Source organism: Heliangelus exortis, chromosome 2 (assembly GCF_036169615.1).
Source record: "Heliangelus exortis chromosome 2, bHelExo1.hap1, whole genome shotgun sequence".
In the NCBI taxonomy this organism is placed as follows: domain Eukaryota; kingdom Metazoa; phylum Chordata; class Aves; order Apodiformes; family Trochilidae; genus Heliangelus; species Heliangelus exortis.
Window position 1 is genome coordinate 10533943 of NC_092423.1, and position 13685 is coordinate 10547627.

The window sequence follows — 13685 nt, forward strand, 5'->3', positions numbered from 1 at the left end:
GCTGATTCTTTACTTACAAAGACTAGGAAAAGATATGTTTTATACTGACACAAACATAACAGAGATCATTACAGTACACTAACTTCCAGCTTGCCAAATAGCCCTTCTTTACTTTTAGGGTGTCAGAGCACTGAAACATCTGCACAGAAAGGTTGTGGATCCTGCTTGTATGGAGACAGTCAAAACCTGCCTGTGCAACCTACTCTAAGTGAACTTGCTTTAGCAAGGGGGTTGGACTGGATGATCTCCAGATGTCCCTTCCAACCCTTAACCTTCTGTGATTCTGTAATTCAGTTATTCCTAACACTCTCTCCTTTTTTTTTTTTCATTTTTTTTCTTTTTTTTTTTTTCTTTTTTTTTTTCCTTTTTTTCTTTTTCCTATTGGGTTTTTTTTTTCTGGTTTTCTGTTTCTCTATCCGTATTCATTGCTTTTATTTATACACATTTGAATCATTAACTTCTGAAGCTTTACTTTATAAAAACAGCATGTATTTTATCTAACGTGTGTTCAGGAAGTGTCACATCTCCAGCCTGTAAACGGTTTGGTTTGGTTTGGTTTTATTACAAACTGATAGTTATTTGACATCTGCCCAGCTGGGAAGGACTTTCCAAAGGTTACATGGCAATGCTGAAGCTGGTCAAACAGAGTTCTGTTAGCACAGCTGACAAGAGCTGAAAGGACTGGAGAATTAAAACAAATCCCAGGTATAAATGAGTCTTCACCCAACAGAAACCAGAGTAGAAAGGTAGATTCTTCTCCTCAAGTCAGTACTCATTTTAAAGGATGGAAACTGACCACAAATAATATTTTCCTCTCTGGGAAATTTCATTAAGCATTCTGACAATTAGGTCAATTGGAGAGTCTGTTGAAGCCAAACCAGGATTACATAAACAAGAATGTTACATTATCACATACTTTTTCTGACACTGAGGAGTGACTCCAGTGTGCCTGGAAAACTACAGAACCCTACACCCTGTTTTCCTGGGAGTGACAATCCCAAATGAAGGAACACTCACACCCCATTCTACAGGATCAGGGTCACCAGATGATACACCACCAAATCACCAAAGCCCATCCTTCAGCAAGAAGAATTCTCTCAAGTGAGAAGAGCTAAGCAGAGTTTCTTTGTCAAGTATCAGGAAAAATGCCAGCTCCCAAGCCAAGGGTATCTTTCAGAATGCAACAGAGACAATGGAAAGCTGAGTAGAAGAAAATGTTCACATACTTATTTGCTGATACTGCCTTAAATTGAGTTAAACATATTCTATAAAATCAGCTCAAGGCAAGCCCTATTCAAATATTTGAAGCCTTAAATCACCTTAAATCCAGGAACCTTGGACTAATATCTGACATCAGAAGGAACTGAACCTGCAACTGTTTATATTTATACCAAACATAAAAACAGCTTCAGGAAAATTGATACAGGTATTAATGAAAGGCTGTATTTTAAAAACTTCCTTTCATAGCAGGGTTTCCTTGTGTAGTGATCAATTACATCTGAAAGTAAGTTAGTATTATTCTCATACTGGATGGACAAAAAAAAATAATAGATGACAAAAAGCCCACCCTGTGAAAGGAGTGTTAGATGGCCAAACATCAACACCCAAAATCACATTCTGGAAGCTTCATGCAGAGGCTTAGATAAGGATCATCCTTATCATCCCTTTATATGCACCATGATTTAATTAAGTCCCTCTGGCATCAACCTTCCTAAACTGCAAGTTAAGAGAGTTCAGCCACGCTCCTTTTATCAGCCTGCATGGTCACTCCTCAGCACCCCATCAGCTGATCATGTCAGAGCTCTTCTCTTTCTGCAAAACCATGAAAATAGCTATATAATCTGAAGATGATAAAATATTGTTCTAAAATCCTCTCAAGTAATTCTTTAATTACGAAAGTTTGACGACTGGGTGTGATCAGCTCCTTCGTTCAAGCTGAATAAGATCCTTCATAAAAGCTGGGTGTTCTCCGTTCTAAAATGTCAGCCATTTAACAGCTGTTTATTCTCAAGCCTTTGTGCTGTGTCCATTTCCTCCTCCCTTCCCAGTTATTTACTTTCAGATTATAAACTCATTAGAGCAGGTGTCACTCAGAGCAGCAAAAGCAAATGGGAAGGAAAAAAAAAAAAGCTCAGCTGTAGATCTTTGTCTTGCTGGGCTCCACAAAACCAGCCAGATAGAATGCTTTTTCAATGCTATTATAGTATTATAAACTGTATACTGTCTAAAATTGTGAGTGATTGCTCCCAAAGAACATGATTGTTTCATTTTTCTGCAGCTCTTACGATGGAAATTTACCAGGCAGCATCAGTTAACTGTTTTTTCCTTCAAAATTTCTGTTTTCACTATCGCATTTATTTTGAATATACAATTTTTATAGCTGCCCTTTGTCCTTAGAAACCTTCCCCTGTGTGTTATGTATGTTGATAAACTGCAATTATGAGCTGGCCTATTTAACTAAAATAAACCTCCAGGTAGGTAGTACTAAGAAGAATATTTTAACAAGTTTGAAATTTCACTCCGTTATTGAGGAAAGGGAAAATTGAAGATGCACCCGAAATTTCAGTGGTAAAAAACCCCAACCACCCAGACTTTTCTTAAATACAGATCAAATAAAAACAGAAAAATTAAAAGGAGTAAAGGTTGGACTAGATGATCCTTGGTGTCCCTTCCAACCTGGCATTCTATGATTCTCTGAACACCCTGTGCTGATGAATTTAGGTGGGGTTATATCTGCCAACTGTTTTGATAACTCCAAGATGTGTTTACCTGCTTAAATACTTGATTATATTTACCTTGGTATCTTCATTAATATGCATCTATTTTCAGAAAGTCATAAGAGATGGATAATTCCCTTTTCCCTTTTTTTCTTTCTTTAGGATGTAAGTAAGAAGTGGGATAGTCACCAGTGACTGTAGCCCTCAAGGGAAGGAGTTGAGACAATCCACAGGGTCATACCATGAAAGTAAAAAACTGTGTTGAAGCTGGGATGACTCCTGGGACCAGGTCACAGAAGAAGATGGGTATAATATTTTGCTGGTGTAAGTAAGGCACTGCACTTATGACATACTGAGAATACTGAGCAGTGCTAAAATCTAGAAAAGGAAAGAACGTTTTATAAGTAATAGCTCACTGAAGATATTTGATAGCCACTGATCATATCAAATAAAGATATCAAATAAAGCTGAAATATAAACAGCAAATGCATAAATTATTCTACAATAATTAAACTAAAATTACAAAAAATCATTTTGACGAGAGAAATGCACTGTAATGTATAAAATCTTTAAAAACAAAATAGACATTCACATTCTTTGATGGGGATTTATCTGCATTAATCAAGGGTGATCTTTGATGCCATATTTTTAATTCAGCCCTGCAGAGTATATATAATTTAATGTCTAATCTACAAATCAATTCTGTGAGAACAGTGAGGTTAATAGGAGACTATCTCAGACAAGGACACGAGTCAAAGTTCCATGCCATGGAGAGCTCAGTGACGTTGGTGGTATAAAGTAATCCTATCCACATAGCCATCCCCCTGCTGCCATTTCATGGATTCCAGCACTAACAGCAGCACTGCTTTCACTGCTTGAGAGCAAGGTTGTGATCAAGATCCAATTTTTTTTTGTTTGTTTGTTTCAGCCAAACTGATACTCATTACAAAGGCAAGACCAAGCAGTCACTGGCAGGAATACAATAAACTTTTGTTACTGCCAAACATTCTGTACTGCAAATCTGTAGCCTGATAATAGTTGACAAAACACAGATGATTCCTTTAACATACAAACTCTTTCATCCTCAGGCCTAAAAGATGAGACATGAGCTTCAGGGTGAAGTGAAGTAAAGCAGCTGTCTGAAACAACTGCTCTGAGTTTAACTGACTTGTACCAACCAACTAAAAAAATTATGGTGAAAAGACAGCCCTCCTCTTGCAGAGCAGAAAATTAACGAGAGAAGAAGCTATGATATCTTCAGCTCTTTTAGGACAGGAACAGACAGACAGGTAATTATCAAAAATATCTATCAGATTTTCAGCATCCAAAATTTATTTGTGCAAGGCATTTTGTAGAATTTTTTGAAGTTCAAACTTGAGAGATCAAAGATAAACTGGGGTGAGGGGACTGTAAAAATGGTTTTTTAAGTATATTCTCATCTTTCCTGACTTTTTATGAGCTTTGTGAGTTTATTACAATATGTATTGTATGACTGGTATCAGCTACATTGTATTCTATGAAAACATCTGGAAATAAACTACATTTTAGGTGGCCCATATATTAACTTGTACTTAGTGGCTATGATTTCAATCTTATGCAACCACTGTTGCATGCTCTTAAGATATGACTGAAAGAAAAGACCTTACACCCACTACAACCTGCTGTACTTCCCATAAAACTTCTAGTTACTGGGTTTTACTCCCTTAAATAGCCTGTTTTATCAAAATATTAGTTTGAAGCAAAATAGGTATGCAATGTTAAGTGCTAACTCGCCATTCAGGAAGCCTGTAATTCACCAAACTATGTTTAGTATTTAAATATGTTTCACTGAAACAAACTGAAAGGAAAAAATGCACTAAGATGCAGTAATTTTCCAAGCTACTTTAGTCTCAAAAATTCCATCTGAAAAGGAATAAATTCTATAGAGCTAAGCTCCTCTAATTTTTTCAGAAAAAAAAATTCCCTAATTTTTTGGGGGGCACATCTGATCTGAATGGCATACTGTTATTGGGAATGCTATAGTGGTTTGTCACTATGAAATAGGTAAGATACAAATAGACCCCTTTCACACTCCTCACAAATAAAATCCCTAAAACTCACGTATGGACACATTAACCTCCATGCCCTTCACACATTCCCTTCATGTATCATAATCATAGAATCATAGAATTGGCTGGGTTGGAAGGGACCTCAGAGATCATCAAGTCCAACCCTTGATTCACTACCGCTGCAGTTCCCAGCCCATGGCACTGAGTGCCACATCCAGTCTCTTTAAATATCTCCAGGGATGGAGAATCCACTACTTCCCAGGGCAGCCCATTCCAATGCTTGATCACCCTCTCAGTAAAGAAATTTTTTCTAATGTCCAACCTAAACCTCCCCCGGCACAACTTGAGACCGTGCCCTCTTGTCTTGCTGAGGGTTGCCTGGGAAAAGAGCCCAACCCCCCCCTGGCTCCAACCTCCTTTCAGGGAGTTGTAGAGAGTGATGAGGTCTCCCCTGAGCCTCCTCTTCTCCAGCCTCAACACGCCCAGCTCCCTCAGCCTCTCCTCATAGGATCTGTGCTCGAGTCCCTTCACCAGCCTGGTTGCCCTCCTTTGGACCTGCTCCAGGACCTCAATGTCTAAGCCTTCATGGTCCCCTTGCCTTCAGCTAATTCCAGACTCCCTTCCATTTGTCTATTTTACCAGCATACTGCTTGTTCATTCACCTGCTTTTTTCCCTTCACTTTTTCATTATGTTCATTTCTTCTGTCTCATTCAGAGATCTCCACTTGTTTTCAATTACCAGACAGTTATTTTTACAGATAAAATTTTTTCCAGGACTACTTATATCCTTCAGCCACTTCACTTGCTTCAGTCCTTTATATGACAAACCTTCCTGATCAGCTTACTTGCATGACCTGTACATCTCAAAGCTATGCCCATGGTTTTGAAGTAATGTAGCAGGTGATCCTCAACCAACCTACCTTTAGTTTAAGCTACTTTGTTAGTTTCACCTCAGTGGGGAAAGACAGGTGAATCACTCTCCAAAAGTGCTTACCTCTCCCCAGATTTAATTTATCTGATTTTGAAATAGCTGCAGTAATACCATGTATTTACAGACACTTATTCACCCTAAATAGGGAAGAGTATCAAGAGAATACCAAGCGGAAAACAACAGCTACATTCAGGGAGACATTCACCTGACCTACACTTGATATGTACTGATGGGTACAATTAATTGAGATTTATAAACTGGATATAGCTTAGAGGGAATCTTGAGTGATTAGCTCAAACAATTACATTTAGTTAGAGGAATCCCACTTCTTACATTAAATGAAATAAATCCTTTCTGCTCTCAGAACAGATTCTCATCTTCTACATGCATTTCCTGACTCAAATTTTGCCATGAATTTGGCCTAAACGAATGAATTATTATTTCTATTTTTTAAATCCCTTTTCCCCCTTGTCCCTTTGCCTTATCTTTTCATGCCTCAGACCGGTCCATTGAACATCTCTGTTTTGCTACTCTGTTTCTTCCATAGCAAAAAGATCTCCACCCAATCTGACATCTTTACAGATCATATACAATTCACTAATCATCATTCCTAATCTTTAATTCCAATAATTTTACTTTTACTTATATTTCCTTTCTCATTCCCTCATTTGAACATCCCACATTCCCAACACGCCTCTTTTCCTTGGCACCTCTTCTGCTTGTTTCTTTCAAGATTGCTCTTAATCATCTGCATCTTCACCTGTTTATTTTTTACTTGCAAACATTAGGACAGTTTGACCAGCAGCATTACTACTTTATATCTTCCTAGATTTATTAATAGTGACCATGCTGAGCCTAACCAAACATACATGCAGCTCAGCACCCTGTTTTGATGGAGACTAGCAGTGGACTTTCCCTCTTGAGTACTTACCCTCCTTTGCCAATCTTATCACCAAAAACCAAAATGATCTTTCCTGCAGTCTTTATTGATCATCTTCCTAAGCACCAACACAGATTTTAGCAAGACATTATATATACAGACTTTGTAAGACTAACTTCAGAGATTTTATGATTTTTAGAACACACTGTAAGTGGAATGAGGTACATCTGAGTTCATGTTCTTATGCTCTCCTTCCAGCCAAAATCTGCTCAGTGCAGGAGACTTCAGCTCCCTGCTTATCAGTGGGCTCAACTCCTCCAGGGACTGGAGTTGCCCTTTTCTCACTAATGGCAGGCTCTCCACACTGATGTGTATAAAAAAAGCATTGCTATTCACTGTAACAAAGTACACAGACAACTCACTATTTATCATTACTGTGTCAACATTAACTACCCTTTGGTATAATGGCCAAATATTCCAGGATCTAAAAATTAGGAGGAACCAAACTTCCTCTCAATAGTCTGACGCGTGGCATGGTATGATGATGGTGTGGTATGATGAAGGTTTTGGGACTGGTATTCACTGGTAACAAAAAAGAAGGAAGACAAGTAGAAATATTCTTTTTTATTTCACCAAGTACAGAGAAATGTTAGAATATACTCCAGCAGGAAGAAGAAATGAGTTTCTATTTTGAAAAACTTCTCTGCTTTCTCTCAGTCAGTAAATCAAAAAAAAGGAAAAAATCTCCCTAGAAATCCCATACAATGAACAACCCTCACAGCACCCTGCAATGGTGTCCTTTGACTGGCAGAGGACTAATTCCTCCCCTTTCCCTTTGAAACTTTCAACAAACCAAGTTAGACAGTAAAATGGAATCACAGAACAGCCATGTCATGATGCCAAAAACATTAGTGCATATTCTTACCTTTACTTTAATGGAACTAACAGATAGACATGCCTTGATATCAAGCTGATTTATGGCTGCTTTCTAATGTAATTGATTACTGAAGAAACATTTCTGGAATATGAAAAAACCACTTTTGGTGAAGGGACCCATACAGCTTCCTCCGTGGAATCTTCCACATTCTGATCATATATCATGGCCTCAATTAAGTTATTTTCTTGGTATTTTTATTTGCTAACATTATACCATAAATTGCACATAAATTACATCAAATCAATATAATATCAAAATACCTGAGTGCTCATGGGAAGTTCCAAATTAATATAGCCAGAAATTCAGGCAATTTAATCTACTGAGCAGATGGGTTCCACTGCAATTCACCCACTTTCTCAGCCAGCCTGCCACAAGCCTCAACCAGCATTTTGATCCAAACACTACTGAAGTCAATTGAAAGGCTGACATTGACTTTGGTGAGCTTCAGTTCAGCTCAGAACTGCTGCAATAAACAAAATTTCAGTCCTCATGGATCTCCAAGACAGTTGACAGCAACGTCTGAGAACGACAGTAATGTAACATTTATCCAACAAGGACTGAACCAAGATACACTTTTATGCTACTTCCCATGAAAATCCCATGGACAAATGCTCCCTGGCACTATTTCCCCTGCACTGTATTTGAAGCACTAGCTGAAAAGCCAAAAAAAAAAAAAAAAAAAAAAAAAAATTTTCTCATCTGTCATATTTTTTATTTCATTCTCTTATAATTTAAGAATTAACACCAGAGAAATACTTTCCACCAATTGTAAATTAAGTCCCTGCTTTTTGTACTTTCTTACTTCTGTTTAACTTAAATCACTTGAAATTCCTAGTCCATGTCTAAAATATTTTTCCAGCTGTTAAACAGACACACAGTTCTTTGTGAATTTCCTAGGAGCAAAATACAACATTTTTCAAAACTCTGAGTAAAATTTCTATCCTCAATTACTTTTTAACCATAGTACAATGTAAGACTGTGTTTGGTCACTGGCATGTACCAGGAACTCACAGCTGCAGGTTTAGAGGAGTGTTTCATGTTTAGAAGCTGATATGTGACCAACTTGTCTTTTTGTTAGTTAAAACTAAATTCACAGGCATTTGACTTGCAAAAATTTTGCACAGGATGATCTGAATACAACTTTGAAGGAACTTTTGCATGGTATATAGAGTAATTGTTTCCAGACATTTCCTCAGTATATTAATGAACTCATTTAAGAAGAAAATGCAAAGTGAAAAACAGGATTGCATGCAGCAGAGGAGATCAAATTATATTGCAAAATTATACTCGTATTCACTGAAGGTTATAAGCATCATTTTACACATTAGAGGTCAGTCAATGTGAAGCATTGCAGCAAGCACACATACTCTGTTTTCTAATACATATGAGGATGACTTCTGCTGTAAAGTATCTGTATTTTAGGATTTATGAAATAAGGTGACTAAAGAAGTTCACAGTTTACTTTGTTCCCAAGTTCTCTACCTCAACCATCCTACTTCATATTAAAATAAAATAACTACCACTGCAATTTTCTGAACAGATTAAGTCTACTTAAAAAGCTGTACAACTGCATGAAAAATACTTTGATAGTTGGAGAGGGAAATTTTTACTGAAGTAACTACTTAGTATTCATTGAAATGTATTTTAAGTTTAACTGTATCCTCACCATAATTATTTTCTCATTAAAAAAAAATCCATAGAACTATCACTACAGCAGCAGAATAACCCAAACCTGTGGAATTTAGCAAACATGATCAGCATATATTGTTCACAGAACAGTACTTTGTAAAACATTTAAAAAGAAGTTCCATACTCATAGGTGGATAGTATCTTATAAACAAATTAAGATTTATTTAGAATATTAAACTCAGAGACCCAATGTTTCATCAAAAATTAATGAATACTACTATGTACCCAGCTGAGTTTTTCTTCAGAAACTGTAAGAATCTCTCTCCTGTGCTAAACCTGGGCAAGAGAAAGAGAGAGGGGAAGAGTTACACTTTTCCTTGTTTGCTTACATTTAAATTGCTACTGTAAATGGCAAGAAAGGGAAAAATATGTGCTTTTGTTGACAGCAACCTCTTATAGAAAGGATCCTTCCCACAGGAACAGTCTACAAAACCTCATGAATTATATAGGGAAAAGAAACACAAATCTAATTGTTTTATTCTATTTAACCATAACTTCAAGTCTTCCAATGTCATAAGCAGATTTGAAAGCAAGTTACAAAATAAACAGATCACTATTTAGAGAATATTACTATATTGGAAAGCACAAGGAAAAAATGGCAAATAATAAGAGGAAATTAAAGCATTTTAATCCAGAAATTAAACTGGATTAAAACAGTTCATTAAGCTGTGAAGTTCATTAACTTCTACCTGTGAAACAACTTTTAGGAAGACTTTCTGAAACATTTAATAGGAACAAATTAATTACAAAACTCTTTCTATAATTAAGTGGCTTTTTAGAAAGTTTCTTGTACATGTTATAGAGCCTTCTTATAGCATTTTATAGTTTTCATGGTGCATCTGGGTTCAGTTTTCAACTAAAGAAGATGGGAGTTCTCATAAGAAAATCAGACTAGTATCTTCCACTATAAACACTAAATAATTCCAAAACTTAGATAACTTTTAAAATTACAGTTGCATCTCCTGATGTTTCTGAAAACTGTAGTCTAAAGCTGGTTGGAATCTAGTATAAAAACTGTTTGAAATACTGGTCAATATAAAAATACAGAGGAACTTGAAGGGAGAAGACAGGCAATACTGTTTCACTTTCAGCCATGCAAACATAATAAAGTCCTGTATCTTGTCAAACACAATAAATCCTTTCCCATGTTTCACACAGATCTGTGAGGTATCAGTAAGTTCCCTATCCCAGCGAGAAGTAAAAAGGCTCAGCTTGTTCAGTTGGTATTGGAATAACTCTGATTTATTTCTCTCAGACCACTGGATTCCATATGTAAACCCAAGCCTGCTCTTCCCCCATTCCCTTGCACACAAGGACAGATTTAACTGTCAGGCAGGCATCTTTCCCAAGGAAGAAGCACAGGGATGCTACAGGGAAGTGACAGACACACAAACATTGTTCTGTAGCTACAACACACTGAAAAATATTTTGTGACCCAGACTGGTTTCCAGTTTATGTTTAGGGAGAGAGAATCAAAAACTGACTAATCTGAAAGCACAATGTCTAGCCTATTGCATTATTAAAGGTAAAAATTACAGCTATTACTTTCAATATTTTTATGCAGCTTTCTCCTCAGCAGATTAGGAGAAATAGTCTATATCTATAGCAACCAAGAGAGCGGAGGGAGGGATATATCCAGTCCAAACCACTTCTCCTTAAAACCTTGCATCACAACCTTCTCTATAGCAAGCATTCAATAGCTCATTTTTATTGCCACTTGACTGAAGCCTCATTAAAACCATGGTCAGCTGATTTTAATTCCTTCTTAATAAAAAGAATATACATGAAGAAGACTGCACTGATCCTTTGGTAGGAGGCTTCCTTTGTTTCTTAAAGTCATTTTATTTTTTGTCATAGGAAAAGATTTCTTAGGGACAGCTCGTTTAGCTCTCACCCTCTACTCTCTATAACCACAACAAGTAGCAGAAAAAAACTGAAATCCTCCAAGTTACAACCTTCTTGATTTGAAGTGACTTTTGGAAAGATACTGTAAGTGAAATAAGACTGAATGTATTAGTATACATTATTGGAGAAAATTCTGGTGAGCATACAGCCAGGAATGTCTCAGTGCAAGGAGAAGACTGCCAGGGAGAGTGGCACAGGAGAAAAGCACTGATCTTAAATCCAGGGAGTTTGTTTTCTGTGTCCTTTCATGTTAGCGTGAGTCATTTCAGCAGGTGGGCATGTTTACTGTAGACAGGATCTTCTAAAAGAGGAAGGGGTTGGTTGGAGAATGTCTCAACAGAAGGAGGATGTTTAACAGTCTTCCCAGAGCAGTACTGGGTATTTTTAGACGCTGTTAAAACAGCCTTAACCAGGAGCCAGTGCTGACTCGAAGCTCTGGCAGAATTAGTTAGGGTTGGACACCACCAAGGGCTGGGCTGCACCTGGGGGGTTGTGGCCTGGGGATTTCCTGTGGTTTCCCAGTAAGAGGGCAGTTAATGGGCTGAATCCAGTGTACTCGAAGGAGGGTTGTATTTCTGCAATGTGGAGATGGATGCATTTCTGGTGACTCCCCACTGGTGGACCTTGACTTTAGGGGCCTCATGATTGTCTCGGTGGAAGTTTTCAGCATGTGGGGAGAGTCGGTGAGACTCAGAGATGTCCCCAGACAACCCGCCGGCACATGCTGCTGGGGCAGTGAGGACACCGGGCTGGACTAGGGGTGACTGGGGACCTGCGGGGAGAGGAGGGACCAGGGAGGTGAGAGGGACCGGAGAAGAGGGACACTTAGCGGGCAGCGTCGATACGAGGAGCCGGAAGATGAGGCCCCTCAGCGGAGCCAGTTAAGGGAGCAGAGGACAGGCCCCCCCAGCGGGAGGCGGTCGTGAGGGACCAGAGAACAGGGCTGCTCAGCGGGAGTCGGTTGTGGGGGGCCGGAGCACGGGCCCCTCACCGGCAGCCGTGCGGGCGCGGCCGCCGGGGGCCTGTGGAGCTGTCTCTTGAGGAAGGTCTCGAGCAGCAGTGGAGGGAGTGAGGGGACGGCGCGGCCCCGCTCCCCGTCAGCCCCCCGCCTCCCTCCCCTCTCCCCACTCACCGATCCGCGCTTCGGCGGCGGCTCCGGCGGAGAGCTGCTGGCCTCGCGGGGAAGAGGCGAGGACCTGCAGCAGCGGCGGCAGCAGCAGCGGGAGGACGGAGCCGAGCGCCCCCATCATGCCTGGCCCATCGCAGGCGGCTGTCCCGCTCCCCTGCCCGCCGCCGCCAGCCCTCACTCCATGCCGCCCGCCTGCCCTTCGCCTCCCGCAGCCGTTCCCCGGCTCCGGCGAGCTGCAGCCGCAGCAGGTTCAACACCCAGGACAGCGACCAGAGCCGCCTGCCCGCCCCCAAGCCGGCCCCGCCTCGGCCCGCCCGCCCGGCAGCCGCGGGGTGGGGCAGATCGCTCCCTCTCCGCGGCGCCGCCTCCCCGCTGCTCTCTTGCCGCTTGCCGTCCGCCCTGCCTCGGGGAAGGGCCGTGTCCTCCCTCCTAAGATCGTGGGTTAGCGGCCGCCGATCCGGCGGGGTGAGGGCAGGGGACGTCCCTTGGCCCCTACACCGCCACTGGCTCTGACGGAGGCTCCGCCTCAGGCGGGCTGGGTTTTCCGGGCACTGGGCGACTGGGCGAGGGGCTGGGGTCCCTTCTCGGCAGAAGGGCTGTTGGCTTGAATCCTCCGTAAAAATGGCTGAGAATGGGAAGGGAGGTATTGAACGTGCTTGTTCCACACACTCGTATGTAAGAACAACTCAGCACCTGTCCAAGCTTTGTCTTGAAGACCCTAGCTGAGTGAGCACTCCCTGCGGCCTCGCCAGTAGTGGTTTATTTACTGCCGGCTTTTCCACATGAAATAACTTGCTCACCTGAAGGATCACAAGATCCCTCAGATGAACACCACCAGCACCTGAGGCGTGAGCACTCGCTCGAGGATGTGGGAGGGAGCAGGAATTCCAGGCACGAACATACTGACTCCCTCCTTGCTCACAGGCTTTCATTTCCTCACAAACTCCGTGTAATCGTATTTAGCCTTTAACTCAGCAGTCATGGTCACCGGAGGTGAAACTGCAGCTGCCATGCCTCCTAGCAAGGGATGTTTTTGGGACAGCGATCTCTGCAGGGGCAAGTGATGGCTGTCCTAGACCCCTCTGTTACTCCAACATCTGCTTTATTCCTCCTTCTAGTTTCAGGTTCTTCTGATCATCTCCATGTTTGAGGTAAACAGCTCTAACGAGACTCCCTGATGCGAGTCCTCCCTTGCTTTAACCAGCCATGGCAGACTCGCACTCAAGGTATTTAAAAGGATTAAAAGCTGTGATACACGAAGTGGCTTTGCCATAGAACAAAAAGACCCAGAACAAACTGACCCTGGAAGAGCACAGATGTTCCTCCATGCTCACCTCAAAGGAGGTGGAAAAAAACACCACCACCAAGCCCAGACCAAGGTGCACATAAGGACTTCTGCCACACAGTGGGGTCATCGAAGCCTGGGGGTCCAGGTCAGAACTTTGCTGC

General features: G+C 40.9%; 1 protein-coding gene across 1 annotated transcript in view; it reads right to left on the bottom strand.

The window, feature by feature from the left end:
• PTPRN2 (protein tyrosine phosphatase receptor type N2) overlaps positions 1–12547 on the bottom strand; it is a 622824-nt gene extending 610277 nt beyond the window's left edge. Inside the window, exon 1 of the mRNA XM_071734753.1 lies at positions 12240–12547. Coding sequence (XP_071590854.1) covers positions 12240–12357 — 118 coding nt within the window. The 5' untranslated portion in view covers positions 12358–12547. The remainder of the gene's footprint in view (positions 1–12239) is intronic.
• Between the last annotated feature and the right edge of the window lie 1138 nt (positions 12548–13685).